Here is a 21,829-nt window from a genome sequence, read left to right as displayed (position 1 = left end):
TTAAATAATAGTTATTGCGTCAGTCACGCAAGATCATGCTATTATTATTGTAAGAGTATTAATAAGTATAAGGATGAATTTGTAGTCATATTAACCGATAAAAAAAAAATATCAATTATTTAGCCATTAACGAAAAATATCAGTCCGTCAAAATCAGCATGATCCTAATAGACTGATCAATAATTTATTTTTATATTATGTTTATCATGATATGTATTGAATATTATTGAGTTTAGGTTAAAAAAATATATGTTTCATTTCGTCCAAATGAATACCGATTGCTGTATACATAGTATCTTTACCCTAAGTTAGGATCCTCACACACATACTTTATCGGAGGTTGGAGGAAAGAATGTTAAGTGGGGTGGTTAGTATTTGATTGGCGGTCCCTAATAAGGGTGACGTTAAATTCCTTAATTCCCTATTCGTTTTCTTGATAGACTATTTATGAATTTCCTTTTGCTAATTAATCGTTTACTCATACATCGGTACTCTTTAATTTTATAGGACAATAACAAACTGGTAATAACTAATATGCGCAGTGTGTTCATCAGTAAAGTTGTTCAACTGCGCAACCTAGATAATTGTTCCCTTATAAGGATCAATGCCGCAGAAATAATTTCTTTTTTTTTTTAAAAAAAGGTGATTTTTTAATTTTATAGTACTTTTGTTTTTGTTACAATTTTTAAAAAAATCGACAATTAGAGTTCTTTATAATTAAATAATTATTTATATTTGAATTAATTTTCATGATCCCTTGCTTGAAATTTGGGATATGCAAAAAAACGCGAAACATGTACAATGTACACAAAAAAAAAAAGAAAATATGTAAGCTTTGTTAAGTAATCCATGTTCTAAGAAATAAGAATTAGCGATTGGCTTTCGCATTAAAAAAAATTTGTTTAATAAAATTGATTATACTTGACAGTTTTATATTTCTTGTCCATCCAGTTTTATAATCATTTATAATTTAAAATAGTATTTATGAGTCACGGTAAATCAAATTTTATGATATTGATAGCGCATTTATTATAAAGTTTCACTACGTTTTTGATCGGTTCATACGAACCTTATTTGTCACTTTTACGCAAAATGATTTTTGATTTGTTGGATTAAATTAATAGAATAAAAATCCATACTTTACAATATCAAACAATATAAGCGTTATTAGTATTTTAAGATGATAGTAAATATTTTGTTTATTAATGTTTCTGTGGAAGTCAGATTTTGACCAGCATTATGAAATCCTATCCTAATGACTTATTCAGTGAATATCCTAGAATTACGGATATATCCGTTCACTTTTCAGTAGGATATCCGGTAAATATGATGTAATAAGATTGAATAGTATAAAATATTATACAGTATATTTTGGTTATTTCATCAAAACTAGACTTAAAGAAACAGGATATCTAGCCAAAAACGTAATATAATAGAAGTAGATGATAATATTGAGGATTATGTATGTCAAAATACTGTATAGAATTCAGAATACTTTAAATATCATCTAATCATGTCTTTATATCAATCAGTAAATTAATTAGGTATAGTTTCGATTATAAAATTAACAATCAATTTTTAATTCCGATCTAATTATGATTTTAGAATTTACTAATAATAATCATGCGTCATTTTTGAAACATTATAAAATAATTGCGGCATAAGATACTGTCATAATTTTTTGGAGGTTTATTAGTATAATTCTCAAAAATAAATTACATTATATTGCTTTTTAGATATTTTGCTTATTTTTCTGGAGAAGAAATTGGGTTTGAAATTTTTTTATCAGCTGCCAACAACTGAATTCATTATTTGAAATCATTTATATGGTAAATGGGTTAGAAAATAGTTTAGAAGAATTAATTTCTTTACAAAATAGTTTAATGAATTTGAGGTTAATTGATTATGTTGGAAGTATGAAATAATTATACCTACTTTCCATCAGTTAGTAATTTTACAAGAGTTTAATTTGTAATTTATTGATAGAATAATGGAAATTTTAATAAATCACAAGGCATAATTACAATCTTAAAGTTTCTTAGAAAAATCTTATATAATTTATTTACGCGGTTTGTGAAATAATACCTTAAATTTACCTTATAAAATTTCGGATATTCTGTAATTAAGTGTAGAGAAAGATAACAATTTTTTGTAATTTACATTTTTGGAAAATATAAAAATTTATTAAGGATTATCAAAGTTTTCGTGGTATTAACTATATATATATTACGTACCATTTGTAGAAATCAAAAAAGTAAAAAATTTTTTTTTCATTAAACAATTAGTAACTTTGATGTAGGGAATTGAGTCGACCAATTCAAAATCGATCATGGTCGATCAAGTCAAGTGACTCGACTAATGATTTTGTGTATCGAGTATTCGAAAAAGTAAAATCGATCAACATATAATCGAATAAATTTGCAACACGTAAAATCGATTATATAATACTCGAATAAAATAAATCGATTAAAATATTAATCATGCTTTAATGATAAAATTGGTTAAATAAACGTGATAAACCCTTAAAATAGCAACTTCGCTAACTTTTCTTTGTAACAAGTAAGAAAGTTTCTTTCTTTCACACTCTCTGCTTATAGTATTAATAAACTCTTTTAACGTAAATAATGCCTCCAAAACGTGCAAATAGTTCCACTGAATCTTTACATGTATGAAAACGTTTAGCAAGTGATATTACAGATGAACAAGAACCACAAATTATCCCAAAATCTGCAAATAAAACCAGTTGGGTGTGGGATTACTTTGTAGAGAAAACAGACGGGCGTGTGTATTGTCAATATATAGAAAAAGATGGTGAAAATGAAATTGCAAGTTTGCTATATAAAACACAAACTTCAAGCATGAGTTATCATTTGGGTGATAAACATAAAGTGTTTAATAAAAAAAAGGAGCAGGTAAATAAAATTGTTAAATTGAATCAATTTTAATAAATAATTAATAAATTTTCTTTTGTTTTATTGAAATAAGCAACTTAAAATAGATGATCAAATAAAAAAATTCACTCCAAATAAAGAACCCAAACAGCAATATTTACGTAATGGTCTTACAGATTGGTTGGTTACTGATGGGTGACCATTTGCTACAATTGTAGGAGAAGGTTTCAAACGGTTTATAAAAAGAGTAGATCCTGCCTTTATTGTACCATGTTACAGAACACTAAAAGCTGATATTGGAGCTGGTTATCAAGAAGCACTTTTGCAAATGAAGCAATTGATCAATGAAACTTGTACTTATGCAGCCATTACAACTGATTTATGGACTGCCCGTAATAATCAAGGCTATATTGGTATTACCGGTCATTGGTTAACTCCTAATATGGAATTATATGATATCCTTATTTGTATTGATCTTATTAAATATCCTCATACAGCCGAAAATATTCGTTCAGCATTAGTGAAAAAAATTCAGGAACTTCATTTAAATGATAAAGTAAAACATGCAGTTACAGATAATGGGGCAAATGTAGTAAAAGCAATTAGAGAGTGGGATGGTGTAGATAGGATTGCATGTACTTCTCATATGCTTCAGTTATGTGTAATGAAAGGACTGCATAAAATTAAATCATATGCAAGTAGATTTCAAAAACTTAATCAATTTTTCAATTCACCTAAACAAGCTGAACGTCTAGAACGAGCACAAATTGAAATTGCAAATTTAAATAAAGAAATTACAAGACAAACTTTGACATCATCTGATAGGGAATTACAAGATTCCAATGAACCAATTAATATTCCAGGTGGTTCTCTGCAAATCCTTTGTACTATTGCTGATTGTAAAACAAGGTGGGGATCTACTTTAGCATCTTGGAAAAGATTATTAGAATTAAAAGAAGCAATAAAAAGGACGCTAGTAACTTTAAGATTAGATTCAAATAGTAGCGCAATAAAAGATTGGAAAAAGTTAAGAAAAAGATATCTAAAAGATTGGGAATGGAAATTATTAGAAGAATTGTGCAAATTATTTCAACCAATTGAGCGTGCAACCACATTTTTGGGCGGTGAAAAATATTGCACAATATCCTTAATATATTCAACTTTAGAATCTATTAGATTTTACTATACACCTTTAATTGAAGATGATGATGAAAATGAAGAAGGTATTGAAGGTAATGGTGATGAAATTTTTAATTGTTTAAAATTTTTTTTATTTTTTTTATTCCAACTTCTAATTTTATTTAATTGTTAATGTAATTGTAGATGATGATGATGAATTAGAAGATAATGATGAAGAAAGTGATGATGAGGATGAGGGGGAAAGTGAGTCAGATGAAGAGGAAGAAGATGAACAGCGTATACGGCCAAATGTTACTACAAGACAACAATCTCAACATCAACAACATCAACAACAATCTCAACATCAACAACATCAACAACAACCTCAACGTCAACATCATCAACAACAGCCAAATACTGCATCTATAATTAATAGAGTTCAAAAGGAAATTTATGGTGCTTTATTTGATTATTGGAATGATCCTCCTATGGCTATGCTTTTGGCAACTATTCTTGATCCCCGATGCAAAAGAACACATGGTTGGCCTAATGAATTGCGAGAAAGAGTAAAGGTTGAACTGAAAGTTCAGTATGATGAGATTAAGCCTCAAAATAATACACAACCTGAAGAAAATTTTTCTAATAATAATTCATCAATTGACCGTTTTCATGCATATATTTTTGGCCCTCAAGTTATAGAAGAAAATGAAGACACTGAATTTGACAATTATTTTAGGACTCCTCAAGCTTCTTACGATACCAATCCTTTTCAATGGTGGCAAAATAATAAAGATTCATTTCCAGTGTTATATGAATTAGCTCGTAAATATTTATGTATACCAGCCACGTCAGTTCCAAGTGAAAGACTATTTAGTGATGCTGGGAATCAAATTTGTGAAGAAAGGAACCGGTTAAAAGCATCTACAGTTACTGAATTATTATTTCTCAAGAGAAATAGCGAATATTTTAATGTATTTAAGTAGTTTGTTTGACATGTACTGTATGTCAATTTAATAATAATTTTGAAACTATGTAAAATTGATGGTTCCTTATAAATAAATAATGCGAAAGTATAAAACTACATAAAATTTATATATTTTATTATATTTATTTTTTATTTATTTTAATTTACTAATAAAATACTAATTATTTATGACATTTAATCGATTAATTGTTCGATTAATTGTTCGAGTTTATTAGATCGAGTGTACTTTGATCGAACTTTAATCGATTACAGCTTATTAGTCGATTTTGGTCGATCTTGCCTAAAAAATTTTAACCAATTAATCGAACAATGATTTTGGGTGTCGACTCAATTCCCTACTTTGATGATAGATTTGCCAATTGATTAATTTAACATAAAATTTCGCTAATATGTGGGTTTGTTCTGATGCTTTAGTGAATAGGTTAAGCGCTTTCTTTCTATCTTTAATTGTTTCAATTCCTAAATAATTAAAATATCCAAGTAAAAATATGGAATCTGAATTATTTTGATTAATTAATAACCAATCATGGATTTCTTGTGAATTTATATTATTATCATTAAAATAATCAAGAATATGTTTATTTGATGCTGGATTTTTTCCTTCACTAGTTATTTTGAAAATATAATTTACTATATCGTTAACTATTTTACTTAATTTTATTTCAGATGAAATATCTTCATTTGTTAATGTTTTATATACTATTTCCTTTGTATTCATTTTATCAAAATTTTCAATAATTTGAGACATTTCCCCATGTAATGAATTATTAATATTTGAAGTATCAATATTGATTGAATTAAAATTTTGTTCATCTGTTGATGTTGATTGAAGATTTAATCCCGGTTGATGATTTTCTGTTGTTTTCGTTATAATTTCTTTTAATCTTTCTAATACTTGATTCATAGTTGGACGATTGTCTGGTTCATTATCCCAACATTCTAAAAAATATAATAATATATTATAAATAAAATTTAAATTATAATTAATGAAAGTTCATACGTACCGGTATAAATTTTAATATAATTTTCAGGCGTATTAAGAATGGGCTCTTCTCTACGACCTTGTGAAATTTCTAAAGCTAAATCAATATCGTACTCTTCAGTAGCAAAAGGTGGCTGACCACTAGATAATTCCCAAAATAATACGCCCACACTATAAATGTCACTTTTTTCATTTAATTTTTTATTTTTATTTCGTCCACTAAATCTTTTTGGATCGACGTAAGGAACACATCCAAAAAATTTAGTTTTTGTGTTGGATGATGATTCGATTCTTTTCGACAATCCGAAGTCGGACAGTTTGATAATGTTTTGATGGACTAACACATTTCCGGAGTGCTATTAAGTTAATATGACGTTAAAAACATGAAAAAAAAATACAATGATTATTTTATTATTTAATAAAATTGGAATTACCAAATCACGATGCACTATTCCTTCATTATGTAAACACGCCACAGCACTAGCTAATTGGTACGCCAAGTTGCATTTATTGCTCCAAGTAAGATTATTAAAGTTTTCCTTTAAATAATTTTTGATAGTACCAGAATCAGCATACTCCATTACTAACAAATAATTTTTCGATTGAACATTTTGATATTCTAATAATGAATAAAAGGAATTAATTATTTTCTAATAAATTACATATTTTGCAAAGTTAAAATAAAATTTTAACTATTATTATAATTGAATTTATATAAATTACCTGGTTCAAATTGTGCAACTCCATAGAACTTAATAATATTATTATGAAATTGTATATCACGTTGAAGCTTAAGCTAGATTATAATATTTAATAAATATAAATTTAAATGCATATATTATTAATGACAATAGTATACTTATTTCATAATTTATACCTCATGAACGATTTCTTTTGCAATTACGTCATCAACATTGGAAAAGGATTTTAACGCTAAATATTGGTCTGAATTTTTCCAATTTACACGATAAACTTTTCCAAATCCTCCAGTACCAATTCTTTGAACGTTACTAAAATATTTATGTTCATAAAGTCTAAAATATTCCTTAGAAATTGCTTCTTCAATCCATTTGATACATTCATTTGTATTTTCGGTGTTTTGCATTTTGATATTATTATTGGTCGTAAAATAAAATTAAAAGACGAATTTTTATAAAATTATTTTTTAATTTTAAAGTAAAATCAAGGGACGAATTTTTATTTAATTTTTTTCATTATATAATAAATTTTTGGTAATGTCGTATAGTACACAAAAGGTTGTACAAAAAAAGCGGGTGTTACGATAACATGTAGTGTATGCGGGATACCTATGTATGTAGGGTTGCAAAATTTCACACGCGTTCCATACAGATCTACATTGTTTATTACCAAATAAGGAAAGGCCTAGACAGTTCTATTCTGTACCACGTATGGTCACGTGATCCTTTTATATGTGATGTTTAACCATACCCTACATAAATAGCCAACCATACACTACATGTTTACTATGCTCTCAAAAAAAGCCGCATAACAATCACAACATGCTGCGGTGATCTACTTTTCTTAACCAATTAATCAATTTTCAAAGAACAAATTTTTATACATTATTTTATTTAAAAACGGTTAATAATGCGATATTTTGTTAAAGAAAATTTGTGTAATGCACACTACAGCCTGTCAATATAGAATTAAGATTTCTTTACATGAGAACATAAAAATATCGATGTAAGAGTCAATAATATCGGATTGACATCATTGGCTCACTTGATGATCGGAATGTCGATCATTTTGGCCAAAATTCACGTTAATTTTGGTTGACCTAAATCATAAATTAATCAGTTGTTATAGCAAATTACGTTTTATTAAACTAATATCCAAAATTAGACGGGACTAATTAGTGAATCAAAAAAAAATTAATGTAATTTTGATTAATATTATTAGTTCAGATTCTACAAAATGAAATGTTCAAACAATTTGACTCGTGCGTAAAAACTTTTTATTTTTATATTCAACAAATAGATCAATCCACATCTTTTTTTGGTATTTCCTCAATACAAGTATGAATATTAATTTTTATATTTTTTTTATGTAAGAAACTGTTGTAAATCAAAAAATATTTATAAGCCATCAATTCATTAGGAGAAGGGTGGACATTATTACTCATGGATTTAGTATTCAGATTCGTTATTCTTATTCCTAAATCCATATATAATCTAAGAAATTAAATTCGCATGCAAAGTTTTCTGGTTGATCGTTGACCACAAAGGAATAAACTTCAAGAAAATATTCAGAATATTTATCTGAATTTGAATTATGGAAAACATTCTGGTGATTTACATTTTATTTCTGAAGTTGGTATTCGTTCGTAACTGGGTTAAACATTTAAAGAGATTAACTCTTGCAAAAATATCAGGGTAGAGTAATTAAATTACATATAAAATATTTAAGATTATAGACTTTAAAGATAATAAAGGATTTTTACAATAATCGCAAGATTCCTTTTGATCTAAAGAAATACTAAGAAATGTATCAACATCAAAGAAATTTCAGCCTCTGTTATAAACAATAATATGCATTTTACTATAATTTGTTATAATATAAATTTGTTTTAATTATGTAAATTTAATAAAATTTTACATTATACACGATTTTTCTTTAAATTTAAAACATAATTATTAAAAAGAAAATATATTAAATATATCAAAATAATAAAGCTTAAAGAAGGATTCCATTCCGGGTTTCACATTTTATTTTCTGCCTCTTGTTCATGTTATTTTACAAAATATTTTCTTTATATGTTTATCATGCGAAATTTGTTTTTAATTAAATATTTACTCATTAAAAGTTCTTATTCGCTAATCTAAAAAATGTATTAAATAAAGTCTAATGGAATAAATTCCATAGTATTTCATGAATTTTTAGAATAAAATCGTTATCGTGCCATAATATTATTTTTTGTATCAATCCGAAGTATATGAAGTCACGTGTAAGTTATAACGTGATACTCTGAGCTTAGAAACTACGTTCTTAAAGCCTCCTTATTAAGAAGCGTCATTTTTTTTTCATGTAATCGACGCATGATTACTTCCGTTCGCTGCTTGCTAGAATAATTATACCTGCTCATTATAAAAGTTATAATCCTCTTGCCTTTTAGCAGAAAATATTTTTTATTCCAAACAACTTTTCTATTGAAAAAAAAAATGATTAATAATTAATATTATTATTGAATTATATTGTATCTCAACATTCTGGAATTGGGCGAGACCCTATCGTAAATTCATGCATCTAAGATTCTCTATAATGTCCAATTCTAGTATTTAATGCCCTGTAAAGCCCTGTAAAAAAGTCGATCCGTTTTTTATAATCCATCTTTTTTTCGTAAAAGACTCATATTTCCGGAATTAATAACTTATATCACGGAATTTGTCGAATTATTTACATTTTCCGTGAATGGATCCGTGAAAGGCTCATTTTTACGGAATTTTTACAGAAATAACGGATAAAAATTTTTTTATAGGGATGATTGATGAAATATTCTGATTTTAAATAATCATTTATTTTCTAATAAAAGAAAAATCCGAAATGGTAAGTATAAATTACACTTACAAAATAGCAACAATTGACGTATTTTTAGTCCTGTTTTAATTTTACGTTAAGGTGCACAAATTATTAAACATTAGGAATGACAAACAATTATGAGAATAATAATATGAAATGTCATATTAAGTTAGATAAAATATTACATTATCTTAAATTCCTTTTACTTCTTTGTAGGTATATAGTCGTATCGAGTCAGTAAGAAGAATATAAATAAATGATATATAAAATAGAGGTTGGAACCGGTTAAGACATCGGTTAACCGATTAAAACTATTTTGACCATAAATCCATAATTCTGGTCAGATTTACTTAATAATGCGGCCCAGAGACTTGGTAATTTCAGTCATGTGTTCCCAAACTCGAAGCTTTAATACCGAATTTTTTTCCTATTTATTAATAATGGTATTGATGAAAAATAATCTTCTTTCAACTAAATGTGTTAGTAAAATCAAAAATCGGTACAATTTCAGCAAAAAAAAATTTTAAAATATTTTTCATATTAACCGGTTTAATTAACCGGTTAAGGTTTTTTTTTTGACGGTTCCCAACCTCTAATATAAAATTTTATATAATCAATCGTTAATTAAATTGTCAGTTATTGGTTCGTTTCCATCTTACTCAAATATGTATCAAATTCTTAACGAACTTTTTAAATGTAAAGTTTATAAGATATTTATTTTATTAAATATTTCTTAATCCTAATACATAATTTATGTTTCTTAAAAAATAAAAATAAATAATATTTATAATATAAATAAAAATGAACCTAATAAGCCTCTTTTAAATAATTTTTCTGCTACAACAAATATTTTTAAAATTAGTTTTAATACGTTTTCCTATTTAAATATTTTAAAATATTAACATAAATAAAAAAATAAAAATAAAAATAAAAATAAAAATAAAATAGACGTTATCAAGCTTACCATTATTATCATGAGTTTCAAGGTTTGATTCTTCGATGTTTCGCTTATTCAAAGAGATTAAAGAATTTTGAATTGTTAAATTTTGCGACGATAAACTAAATAAATATCAATTAATTAGTACACAGTGTAATATCATTTAATAATATAATGTAAATACCTTTCAATTTTTATATCAAGCTCTTGTTCTTCTGATATATAATTGTAATTATAACCTAAAGAAAATAACATGTACAGTATTTTAAAGACTACATAATTTTAATTACTATTAACTTTTTTTAATAATACCTTGTTTATTACCAAATGAAATTATTTGATGAATTGGTGGACGAACATTCAGAAATTAAAGCACTTAATGGCCTACTAGTATAAATGGCACCTGGATGACATTTTTCAGGTCCAATCTTCTTTGATTGTATAAGCTCCATTCTTTTTACTTCAAATTGATCAAAATTATCAAAATTATTAAAAATAATTCTAAAACTATCAGAATTTTTAAAACTATTAAAACTATTAAAAATATTATGAATTTCTGTTATAGACGGCCTTTTATTAGGGTCAGTATCCCAACAACTTTTCATTAAATTAGCATAAAATTCTGGAGTATCTTCTGTAATTTTTGGTCTTTCGCCATCGAGTATTTTGTAAACCAAATGAATATCATGCTTAACATCAGCAAAAGGTTTACAACCTGTTGTAAGTTCCCACATAACCATACCGAAACTATAAATATCGGCTTCTTTAGAAAACTTAGACCCTTTAAAGATTTCTGGTGCAATATAAGGTATAACACCATAGACTTCATTATTCGTTGATTTATTATCTACCGATTGTGATAATCCTAGATCCCCAATTTTCCAATTGTGCTGAAGAATATCAATATCACTCAGTAATATGTTAAACGCCCGCCAAAGATTACTATAACCACTAAGTAATATGTTACCACTATGGAAGTCTCGATGTATAAATTCATTTTTATGAATATAATCAAGTCTAAATAAAAAAAGTCAATAATTTAAATTTTAAGAATATAATGAAAAAATTAAAAATATAAATACCCTTCTGAAAGTTCCAATAGAATATTTAGTTTATTATTCCATGTAATTGTTGTAAAATTCTTTTGTAAATACTTGTGTAAATCTCCTCCTGACGCATATTCCAAAACTAATATATAGTCCTCTAATCTATCTTTTGTAAACCCATAAATTTTAATTATTTGACTGTAAACTTGTTCACTAAAAAAATGTTGATACGATTTTAACTATTAAATTTAAAGATTAAATTAAAAATTAAATTAATTTTAATAAGAAATTGTCCAGGAAAATGTTTAAAAATAAATGTTCACCTCATTTAAGAAATATTTTCCAATATTTTTAGAATTTTCAAATCTTTTTAAAATGACAGTTTTACTTTCGCTTACCCAATTTGCTTTATAAATAATACCATATCCTCCTTTTGTCATCTCTTTTGCATCTGTAAATTGAGAATATGGTATCCACTTAATGGGTTTATTGAAATTTATTTTTTTAAAGTTCAAAATTTGATTTGGTATAAAAAATTTATCAATATTTTTTACAATATTTGCAAATTCAGGTAATTTGTTATCATAATACATAATATTATAAGTAAGAAAATCTTCTTTGTCATTTAAAATAATTGATATGATGTTTTTACATTTTTTACATTGAGATTGACTTGTAAGTCCAAAAATCATATTCGTTGTTAAACAATATCTGCATCCAACATAATAAACAAAGCAATCTGTACAATACTTCTGACAGTCTGATACAAATTTTAATTTTGATACACAAATATCACAATATGCATTATTATGCCACCATGGTAAGTAAAAGATCATAATTTGTTTTTCGGCAAAAGTTGATTCAATGTATCCAGAAAAAATTATATAACAATCTGAACATAATTTATAATATTCTACAATATTTCTATCTGTTCCTTGATATAATGACTTCCCACATAATTTGCAACATTCTTCACTTTCAATTACCTTATCGTATATAGCGGGATTGTTGTTATGCCCACTTATTTGTTTAAAATATAAAATTCTCAGACAATTTTTACAACATTCTTGAATACTTTGTGATACTTTTGTCATACTTATTTCATGTTCACCACATTCTGAGTTCATTGTGTAATATACATCCAAGTATGTATCAATTGTATCATCATCAGTTATCTTATTAATATAACTCGATAAACATTTTTTGCAATATTTTTGCGTATAACAAGAAAGAGTCGTAATATATATTTCTCCGCAATAAATACATACGTCATCATACTTATTAAAAGAAATAAATTTAATTGGTATAGGACTAGATTTTAATCTTGGTGTTGGGTCAAAAAAATTTCCGTCCTTTGTTTTTGCGAGTTCCATTTTTTATGTTACTGTATATTTTATAAACAAGTATCGATAACGATAGTGAATTCAGAAATTTTGAACGTATTTTATTTATAACTGAATGATATATTATTAAAAATAGAACTTTCTGTTAGTGTTACAGAAAGTAACTTCCAAACTTCCTCATGGAATTTAAGAATTATTACAAAAAATTCGGTTTTTAAATTTAGAAGAGATATGCATAACAATTTACTTATTTAGTTTGATCAACAGTTGGCGTAAGCATATCATAATTTGAAAAAAAAAATAAAACATAGCAACTTTTATGATTTGTTGATTGTGGCGATCCTACACTACTATTCAAACAAATTGTACTAATTAACTAATTATTAAGAATGTCATCGTAGAAGTCAATGATAGAAACAAAAATGAGCACAAACTAAAAAAGGAAACGATAAAAGAGTGAAAGAAATCAAATACTAACCTGAATAATAAAGAATATTCTTTTAGATATAAAATAAGGTCAAAAATAATTTTATATGTAATTATAAATTACATAATTTAATAAAATTTCATGATTTTTATTAAGCAACTAGTAAATAAGTAAGATATAAATAGAAAAAATTCTTTATAATAAATATTAGTAAAAAATTAGCAGAGTTGTAAAATAAAGTATTTATACGGCAAAATAATAATATTTATTATACACATGGTTTCTTTCGGTTTGCGTGTAAAAAAAATTTTAACGTACATATTACAGTATTTAGCTTTTTCCATGTTAAAATTTTTATTTGCATCACTTATCGATTAAAGTTAAAGAAAGAACTGTCAGTTTCCAACCACAATTTATCTTAGTGAAAATTTTATTTAATAATATAAATCATAAAAATAGATGAGAGAAATATACAATAATCCTAATTCCACCTTTCTACATAGTTGTCTTTTAAGTTGCATCGTAATATTTGTGTGCAAAAATCTTAATTAGTAGCGTTAGTTTAGATTGATAGTAAAAAGCTAGCCAAGAAGTCATTTAATTGCAACTTCCTATGTCTATTTTAAACTATAATTTTTTATAGATTATATGATCCACCAAAGTTATTTATTTTTTTGCATACAAGATATAACTATTAATGCAAAAAAAATTTCCGATGCATTCGATGCATATACTGTATGTTAATTTTATTTAAACGAATTAATAAATTTACATAGCTTATTATTTTTGTATAGAATTTTTTTAAAATTTTCCCGTAGATGCCAAATCTCGATGTAAAAGCAAATGTACCAAAAAATGATTATGAACCACCATATTTGCTGGTCACACATGCCGGTTTCATGTGATTTCGGATAATCATTTTCAGTATAATTGTACCGATACCTACAAAAAAAAAAGAAAGAAACGTTGCCATAGTGACTTAAAATTTGAACGAACATTTTTTAATTATAATTGTTGGTTTAACATGACTCTTTTTTAAAATAAGTTTATAAAAAAAGTTATAGTGAAGAGAAAGAAAAAAAAAATATTTATCTGACGTAATTGATTAAAATTAGGAAATCACATGTCGGTGGCGATGCACGAAAACGCGGGAGTTTGATTGCTAATTCAAGGTATATGGTTTCAATGAAGATTTGATTTAATCCAGATCAAGATTATATGATGGTTTTACAGTATTATAAAGATATTTATGACACAATACATTATTTTAGATATTAATACGATAATAACTTATTGATCAGTATATGTATTTATAAATATTACCTGTAAAATAAATTATTCTAAAGATAAAAATAAGTATAATAAAATTTTCTTTTAATAATAAAATCATTATGAAATAAAAAAATCGACAATCTGTATATAATAATTAATCTAATTTATTTTCATTTCATTCGTTTCTTTAAAATATGTTTAAATAAATTAAAAGTAGCCTTCAGTCGTATCGTACTGGAATTGCTAAAGTTGATTAGTCATGACCAATATTATGTAAGATAATACTAACTTGATTTTCATATGTAGATTTAGTTTATTTTAATGTATTATTTTATACTGTTTTATTATATAAATTATTGTTGCGTAAATATCTTTGATATTTTTGATGTATTACGCCATTTAGATTAATTATAATTTTTATAGGTAGTGGTTAAAATATCATCCGAACTGCTTTACAGTTCGGTGATATTACAACCATCTTACCCAGTAAACTATTATTTAATTAGATAGTTATTTTTATTGTATTATTTACATAATGTTTGACATATTACATCACCTGAAATATTGTGTCATTTTGGTATTTCTTCGTTTTATAAGTTTGAAACTTCATGTAAGTAATATGAGTCATAGCCATAATTCATAGGATTTAATTTATAAATAGAGACAAGATTTCAACTTCAATCCAACATTCTACTTTTTTCAACATCCTACTTTTTTTTCGTCTACCTTCTTTTTCATTTTACCTTCTTTTAAAAAAAAACTTACCTTCTTTTTTTTACCTTCTTTTTTTTTTAAAAAAAAAAAAAGAAAAAAAAATTCAAAACTTTTAAAAACTTCAATAAAAAAACTTCAAACATAAAAAAATCTAGAAAAAAATTCTATTACTTTTTTCATTACTTAAAACAAAAAAACATGACCTCAAACTTTTTGGTTGAATTATCTAACGACTACAAAAACATTTTTGAATCAGAAATAGGATACGATGTTATCATTTACGCCGGTGTAAAGCCAAATATCAAAGAAATTCATGCTCACTCATATATATTATGTACTAGGTCTCAATATTTTCGTTCTGCATTTTCAAATGTATGGGCCGAGAAAAAAGATGGAAAATTTATTTTCGAAAAACCAAATATTTCTCCGCAATTATTTGATATAATTCTCAGGTATTGTATATGATATATAATAATTTAAAATATTTTTTTTTTATTTTTTATTTAATTATTTCTAATAATTATCATTTAAAATTAGATTCTTATATAGTGGAAGTATCGAATTGAGAACTCTACAGTGTCAAGATATATTAAAGTTGTTGATTGCAGTGGATGAACTTAATATTCATTCACTAATTTCTTATATTCAAAAATATTTAATTGAACAGCAAGCCGAATTTTTACAACAAAATCCGATTGAAATTCTTGAAATTAGTTATCAATATGAACAATTTACGGATTTATCAAATTTTTGTCTCGAGAAAATTTGTGAAGAACCTAGCATCTTATTTAATTCTGATGAATTTATTAATTTAAAAGCTCCTTTGTTAGAATTATTGTTAAAAAGGGATGATTTGTATGTGGAAGAAATTGAAATTTGGGAAAATTTATTGAAATGGTGTCTTGCTCAAATAAACGTGGAGAATAATCCCACTAAATGGAGTACAGATGATATTAAAAGGATTGAAATAATATTACAGAATTTTATTCCTTTTATTAGATTTTATAATATTGAACCTGATGATTTCATTCACAAGATTTTTTGTTATAAAAACATTTTACCACAAGATTTAGTTGCTGATCTTGTAGAATTTAACTTAGTTCCTAATATTAAACCTAAAGAAAATATGATACCACCAAGAAAATCAAATTTAAATCATTTAAAACTTAATTCAACAATAATTGAACCAAAATATATTCCTCTTTTTGCATCATGGATTGATAAAAAGGATCCTTCATACTATAATAGAAAATTTATTCCTTATGATTTTAAATTATTATACCATACAAGTCTTGATGGATTTAATACAAAATCATTTCATAAACATTGTGATAATAAAGGAGCTACTATTTGGATAGCAAAACTTCAAGATTCAACTCAATTAATTGGAGGTTATAATCCTCTTGATTGGAATGGATATGGTCGAAAAAATACCAGATCTAGTTTTCTATTCAATATCCCAGATGGAAAAAATATTTCCACCGCAAAAATAAGATTTAATACGGCAATGTGTGCTATTTATTGCCATGCAGGTCATGGCCCTAGTATGGGTGATCTATACTGTCCTAATTCCGGTATTTGGTTTTATGATTCCAAAATTGGTAGAAATACTATAGGTATTCCATCATTGATTAAAATAGAAGAATATGAAGTATTTCAAGTAATTAAAAAATAATTCAACAAATGATTTATACCGGTTATGTAATACGTGCAAAATACAACGTTTCTATTGGCATTCAAAATAGACTAATAATTTATTTAATATATTTATTAATAATAATATCATATAATTATATATTTATATTTATTATCTTATTTTAATAGTATAATAATTATTTTAATCTTTCTTATTAATAACAATATAATACAATAGTATAATACTTCTTATATTAATATCATAAAAAATATTATCTTAATAATAATAATTAATTAATTTTATAAATATTATTTTAATCTTTCTTATTAATAATATAATAATTTAATAATAAATCTTAATAATGATAATCAATATATATACTTCATCTTTACCTTATTCTATTTTTAAGTTAGCAATTTTTTAAATTCCAAATAGAAGAACCAATACCTTTGTCTGGTTAAACGCCGAAATGAAACCTAACTTTTTAATGTAAGGTTTTTTCAATTGCAATTCGTTTAAAGGGATATATATTACGTGCTCAGATGAATTCATACGGATATCATTATATAATAATAATAGGCGCAGTAATCTACGTTTCTTTAATAAGATCGACAACAATCAAATGACTCATAAGAAAAATAATCATGCATCGGAACCTAAAATTGTGATTATGATCAGTAAGTAATGATGACTCAGTTGAATTTTCCCATGAAATATCAATTTTTTTTACACGAAATTTCCTTACTTACTTACTCGCACTCGCACTTTTTTTTTCTGTACTTACACCCGTACTTATTATTGAGTTTATATTTGAATAAATAAAAATAAAAAATATACAAATATTCTTTGTTTATCTCGTCTTTTAACTCCATGTTCAAAAACACAAAAATATCTCAAGTCTTTCGGCCGCTTCTAGTAGTCAAAAAAAAGTTTCGTCGAAACTTCCTTATTTTCGTTGAAAATTTTCGTTAAAGAAAACTTATAGTAAACAAACGACGAAAAACATATTAAAAATTGTTAAAAAATAGTTATAAACACTTTATTCAATATAAACTTCCTTTAAAATGACAACTTAACGTTAACAGTTAGAGGAAAAATTGGAATAAGCGTCAAACTTGAATAGAAATCAGTAATATTATTTTCTTTGGTAAGTGGAAATGGCTAAGCTGGGATGTATAAGGGAATAGTGCACCTAGAGTGCTTTGGTTATCCTCCTCTTCTAGTAGTCTGGTTACCTTCAATGAGAAACATAATACTGTATATCAATATATCTCAAGCTATGTCGCAGACTTCTGTATGTGGGGCCCGTCCCTTTGGTGGTGGGTCTCATGTCTTATTATCAATGTGACAGTACCTCTGCACGAGTTTGATCACTCACGATATACGTTAATGTCAGTTGATAGTAGGCATGGGGGCTTGAATCTGTCTTTTCTACAAAGCTTACTTAGAGTACTCGAGTCTTCTAATATATTTTTACCATATATTTTATTTTTTAGATTACCTTAGGTAATATCTAACAAGAAATTTTTGGAAATCTTAAAATTCGTTGTTGTTATCACACTTTCATTATTATCCTTTCTGCAAATGTTTTAGAAGATTTTATTGAGCTTTTTTGTTTATTAATGGTAAGTGGAAATGGCTAAGCTGGGATGTATAAGGGATTTGTGCACCTAGAGTGCTTCGGTTATCCTCCTCTTCTAGAAGTCTGGTTACCTTAAATGAGAAACATAATACTGTATCAGTATATCTCAAGCTATGTCGCAGACTTCTGTATGTGGGGCCCTTCCCTTTGGTGGTGGGTCTCATGTCTTATTATCAATGTGACAGTACCTCTGCACGAGTTTGATCACTCACGATTAGGGATGGGGGTTAATTAACCACGGTTAATTAACCATGGTTAATTAACCGTTAATTTTGTTAGTTATGATTGATTTAAAATGGTTAATTAACCGTTATTTATAATTAGCCAATCAAAATGCAGAATTTAAATCATGTGATTAAATGATAATCCATTATTTTGTTACACAATTAAATATTAATTAATATAAATATTGATTAAATCTATGATCTACATATTGCATGATCTTTTTTTTAAGATAAATTTTTTTTAAAAAAACACTTTTTTTTTGCAAATTTATTGTTCATTATCATGGTAAAAAAAAAGGGAACTGTTTGGAAACATTGGACAATAATTACTGAAGCAGAAAGTAATGAAGAAAGTAGTAGGTCTAAGAAAAAAACACATCCTTCTGTACGTTGTAATTATTGTTCTAAAGTTTTTGAACAAGGTACAGCTAAAAGAATGCAAGTTCATCTTAATGATAGTTGTCCTAGAGCTCCAGAAAGTGCAAAAACAAAGAAACAACAAATTCCTGAACTATTAGAAACTTCTGATGCTACTACTTCTACTTTTATTCCTACAGTAAAAACATCAAAAAAGCATTTAAAAAATACAACAATTGAGAATTTTGTTGATCGTATGAGTGAAGAAGAACAAGATACTCTTGAAATTTTACTAGCTCAAGCATTATTTGCTGCTGGAGTTCCTTTTTCTTTTCTTGAAAATAATTATGTTATTCAGTTTTTTCAACAATTACGTCCAGCATTCAAATTACCTAATCGAAGAAAACTTGCTGATGAATTACTTGATGATGTTTTTGATGAAGTTAAAGCTGAATGTAATGAACAAATTTTACAAGCTAAATCTCTTACAATGGTTTCAGATGGTTGGTCTAATATTAATCGAGAATCAGTTCAAAATTTTGTTATTTGTACTCCAAAACCATTATTCTTTGATGCTATTTATTCTGGTGAAGAATCTCATACAGCTAAATGGGTTGCAGATGAAATTATTAAACAAATGGAAATTGTTGGTATTAATAAATTTTCAGCAGTTATTACAGATACAGCTAGTGTAATGAAAGCAGCTTGGCGAATTATTGAAGATAGTTATCCAAGTATTGTTTGTTTAGGATGTAATTCTCATGTAATGAATCTTTTAATTAGTGATATTTTAAAGATTGATCAAATTAAATCTGTTGTTGAAAATGCAAAAAAGTTGGTCAATTATTTTAAGGCACATGTACAGGCAACAGCTAAATTGAAACGTATTCAAAAAGAAAATTATTCTAAAGAAATTGCATTGGTTTTACCAGCACTTACAAGATGGGGAACACATCTTGCTTGTTTTCAATCACTTCAAAATTCAAGAACAGCACTTGAACAGGCTTTAATGGATATAAGAATTCGTCAAAATATGGATTTAACTTTAAGAGCTCATATTTTATCAGATGAGTTTTGGGAAGATTTAGATATAATAACAAAAATTATGGAACCAATGGTTTCAGCATTAAAGTTATTTGAATCAGATATTTCAATTCTTTCAAATGTTTATTCATATTTCAAAGAAGTAATGAATCAAATTAATCAAATAGATTGTAATTTTTCTGATAAACTTCAAGAACTTATTGCAAAGCAATGGGAATATACTTATCATCCTATTATGATAACAGCTTATATGTTAGATCCACAATTTTTGGAAAAAAGTAAAAATGATGAAGTTGAATCTATTGGTTATGTAGAATTTACAACATTTGTAAATAAAAGATTTAATCAGGAAGAAGCAGTAGAATTATTTGCTGAATTGGTAAATTTTCGTAATAAAAATTCACCTTATGATAATGAAATTATTTGGAAATCTGCTAATATTCTTAATTCATCTTTATGGTGGCAATCATGGCCAACTAGTAAACTTCAACAACTGGCTATTAAAATTCTCTCAATTCCTACATCTTCTGCAGCTGCAGAAAGAAATTTTTCTACTTTTGGTTTTATTCATAATAAAATTCGAAATAGATTGAAAAATGAACGTGTTAAAAAATTAGTTTATATTTATGGAAATCTTCGAATGTGTAATAGACTTGTAAAAATACAAAAAAAGAAACAGATTAGTAATTTTAATGAAAATGAAGAAGATAGTAATAATAGTTCTGATAATGAAAATAAAGAAGATGATAATAATAATAGTTCTGATAATGATAGTATATTTGGATTTGAAGCAAATGTTATTAATTTAGATGATGAAGAATAAATAAAATATATTAAAATTTTATAATATTTAATAAATTATAAATTTATTTTAACTTCCTTAAAATTATATATACAGGTTATTTATGGGTTAATTAACCGTTAACTAACCGTTAATTAACCGGTTAATTAACCAAATTCATAACTAACGGTTATTTTACCAACCCTACTCACGATATACGTTAATGTCAGTTGATAGTAGGCATGGGGGCTTGAATCTGTCTTTTCTACAAAGCTTACTTAGAGTACTCGAGTCTTCTAATATATTTTTACCATATATTTTATTTTTTAGATTACCTTAGGTAATATCTAACAAGAAATTTTTGGAAATCTTAAAATTCGTCGTTGTTATCACACTTTCATTATTATCCTTTCTGCAAATGTTTTAGAAGATTTTATTGAGCTTTTTTGTCTATTAATGGTAAGTGGAAATGGCTAAGCTGGGATATATAAGGGATTTGTGCACCTAGAGTGCTTCGGTTATCCTCCTCTTCTAGAAGTCTGGTTACCTTAAATGAGAAACATAATACTGTATCAGTATATCTCAAGCTATGTCGCAGACTTCTGTATGTGGGGCCCTTCCCTTTGGTGGTGGGTCTCATGTCTTATTATCAATGTGACAGTACCTCTGCACGAGTTTGGTCACTCACGATATACGTTAATGTCAGTTGATAGTAGGCATGGGGGCTTGAATTTGTCTTTTCTACAAAGCTTACTTAGAGTACTCGAGTCTTCTAATATATTTTTACCATATATTTTGTTTTTAGATTAGTACCTTAGGTAATATCTAACAAGAAATTTTTGAAATCTTCTTAAAATTCGTTTTTGTTATCACACATTCATTCTTATCCTTA

The 21,829-nt window shown here is 26.3% G+C and overlaps 3 protein-coding genes across 3 annotated transcripts; 1 reads left to right on the top strand and 2 right to left on the bottom strand.

Moving 5' to 3' along the window:
- Nucleotides 1-5,293: 5,293 nt before the first annotated feature.
- OCT59_004898 (uncharacterized protein) lies at nt 5,294-7,082 on the bottom strand (the record flags this gene model as incomplete). Its single annotated transcript, XM_066138013.1, has 5 exons — nt 5,294-5,934; nt 6,000-6,333; nt 6,412-6,596; nt 6,701-6,773; nt 6,855-7,082. The coding sequence occupies 5 exons, from the start codon at nt 7,080-7,082 to the stop codon at nt 5,294-5,296; spliced, it is 1,461 nt and encodes a 486-aa protein (XP_065997199.1).
- Nucleotides 7,083-10,335: 3,253 nt separating this feature from the next.
- OCT59_004897 (uncharacterized protein) lies at nt 10,336-12,870 on the bottom strand (the record flags this gene model as incomplete). The annotated part of the gene is made up of 7 exons (XM_066138012.1): nt 10,336-10,391; nt 10,479-10,573; nt 10,636-10,690; nt 10,810-11,468; nt 11,534-11,736; nt 11,821-12,672; nt 12,766-12,870. The coding sequence occupies 7 exons, from the start codon at nt 12,868-12,870 to the stop codon at nt 10,336-10,338; spliced, it is 2,025 nt and encodes a 674-aa protein (XP_065997198.1).
- Nucleotides 12,871-19,191: 6,321 nt separating this feature from the next.
- Nucleotides 19,192-20,979, top strand: OCT59_004896 (uncharacterized protein; the record flags this gene model as incomplete). Its single annotated transcript, XM_066138011.1, has 2 exons — nt 19,192-19,762; nt 20,861-20,979. 2 exons carry the CDS (start codon nt 19,192-19,194, stop codon nt 20,977-20,979), a joined length of 690 nt encoding a protein of 229 aa, XP_065997197.1.
- Nucleotides 20,980-21,829: the final 850 nt, after the last annotated feature.

The sequence above is a fragment of the Rhizophagus irregularis genome, chromosome 13, assembly GCF_026210795.1.
Source record: "Rhizophagus irregularis chromosome 13, complete sequence".
NCBI classification, from domain to species: domain Eukaryota; kingdom Fungi; phylum Glomeromycota; class Glomeromycetes; order Glomerales; family Glomeraceae; genus Rhizophagus; species Rhizophagus irregularis.
Note: the sequence above shows the minus strand (reverse complement) of the source record. Positions and strands in the feature narration are given on the sequence as shown.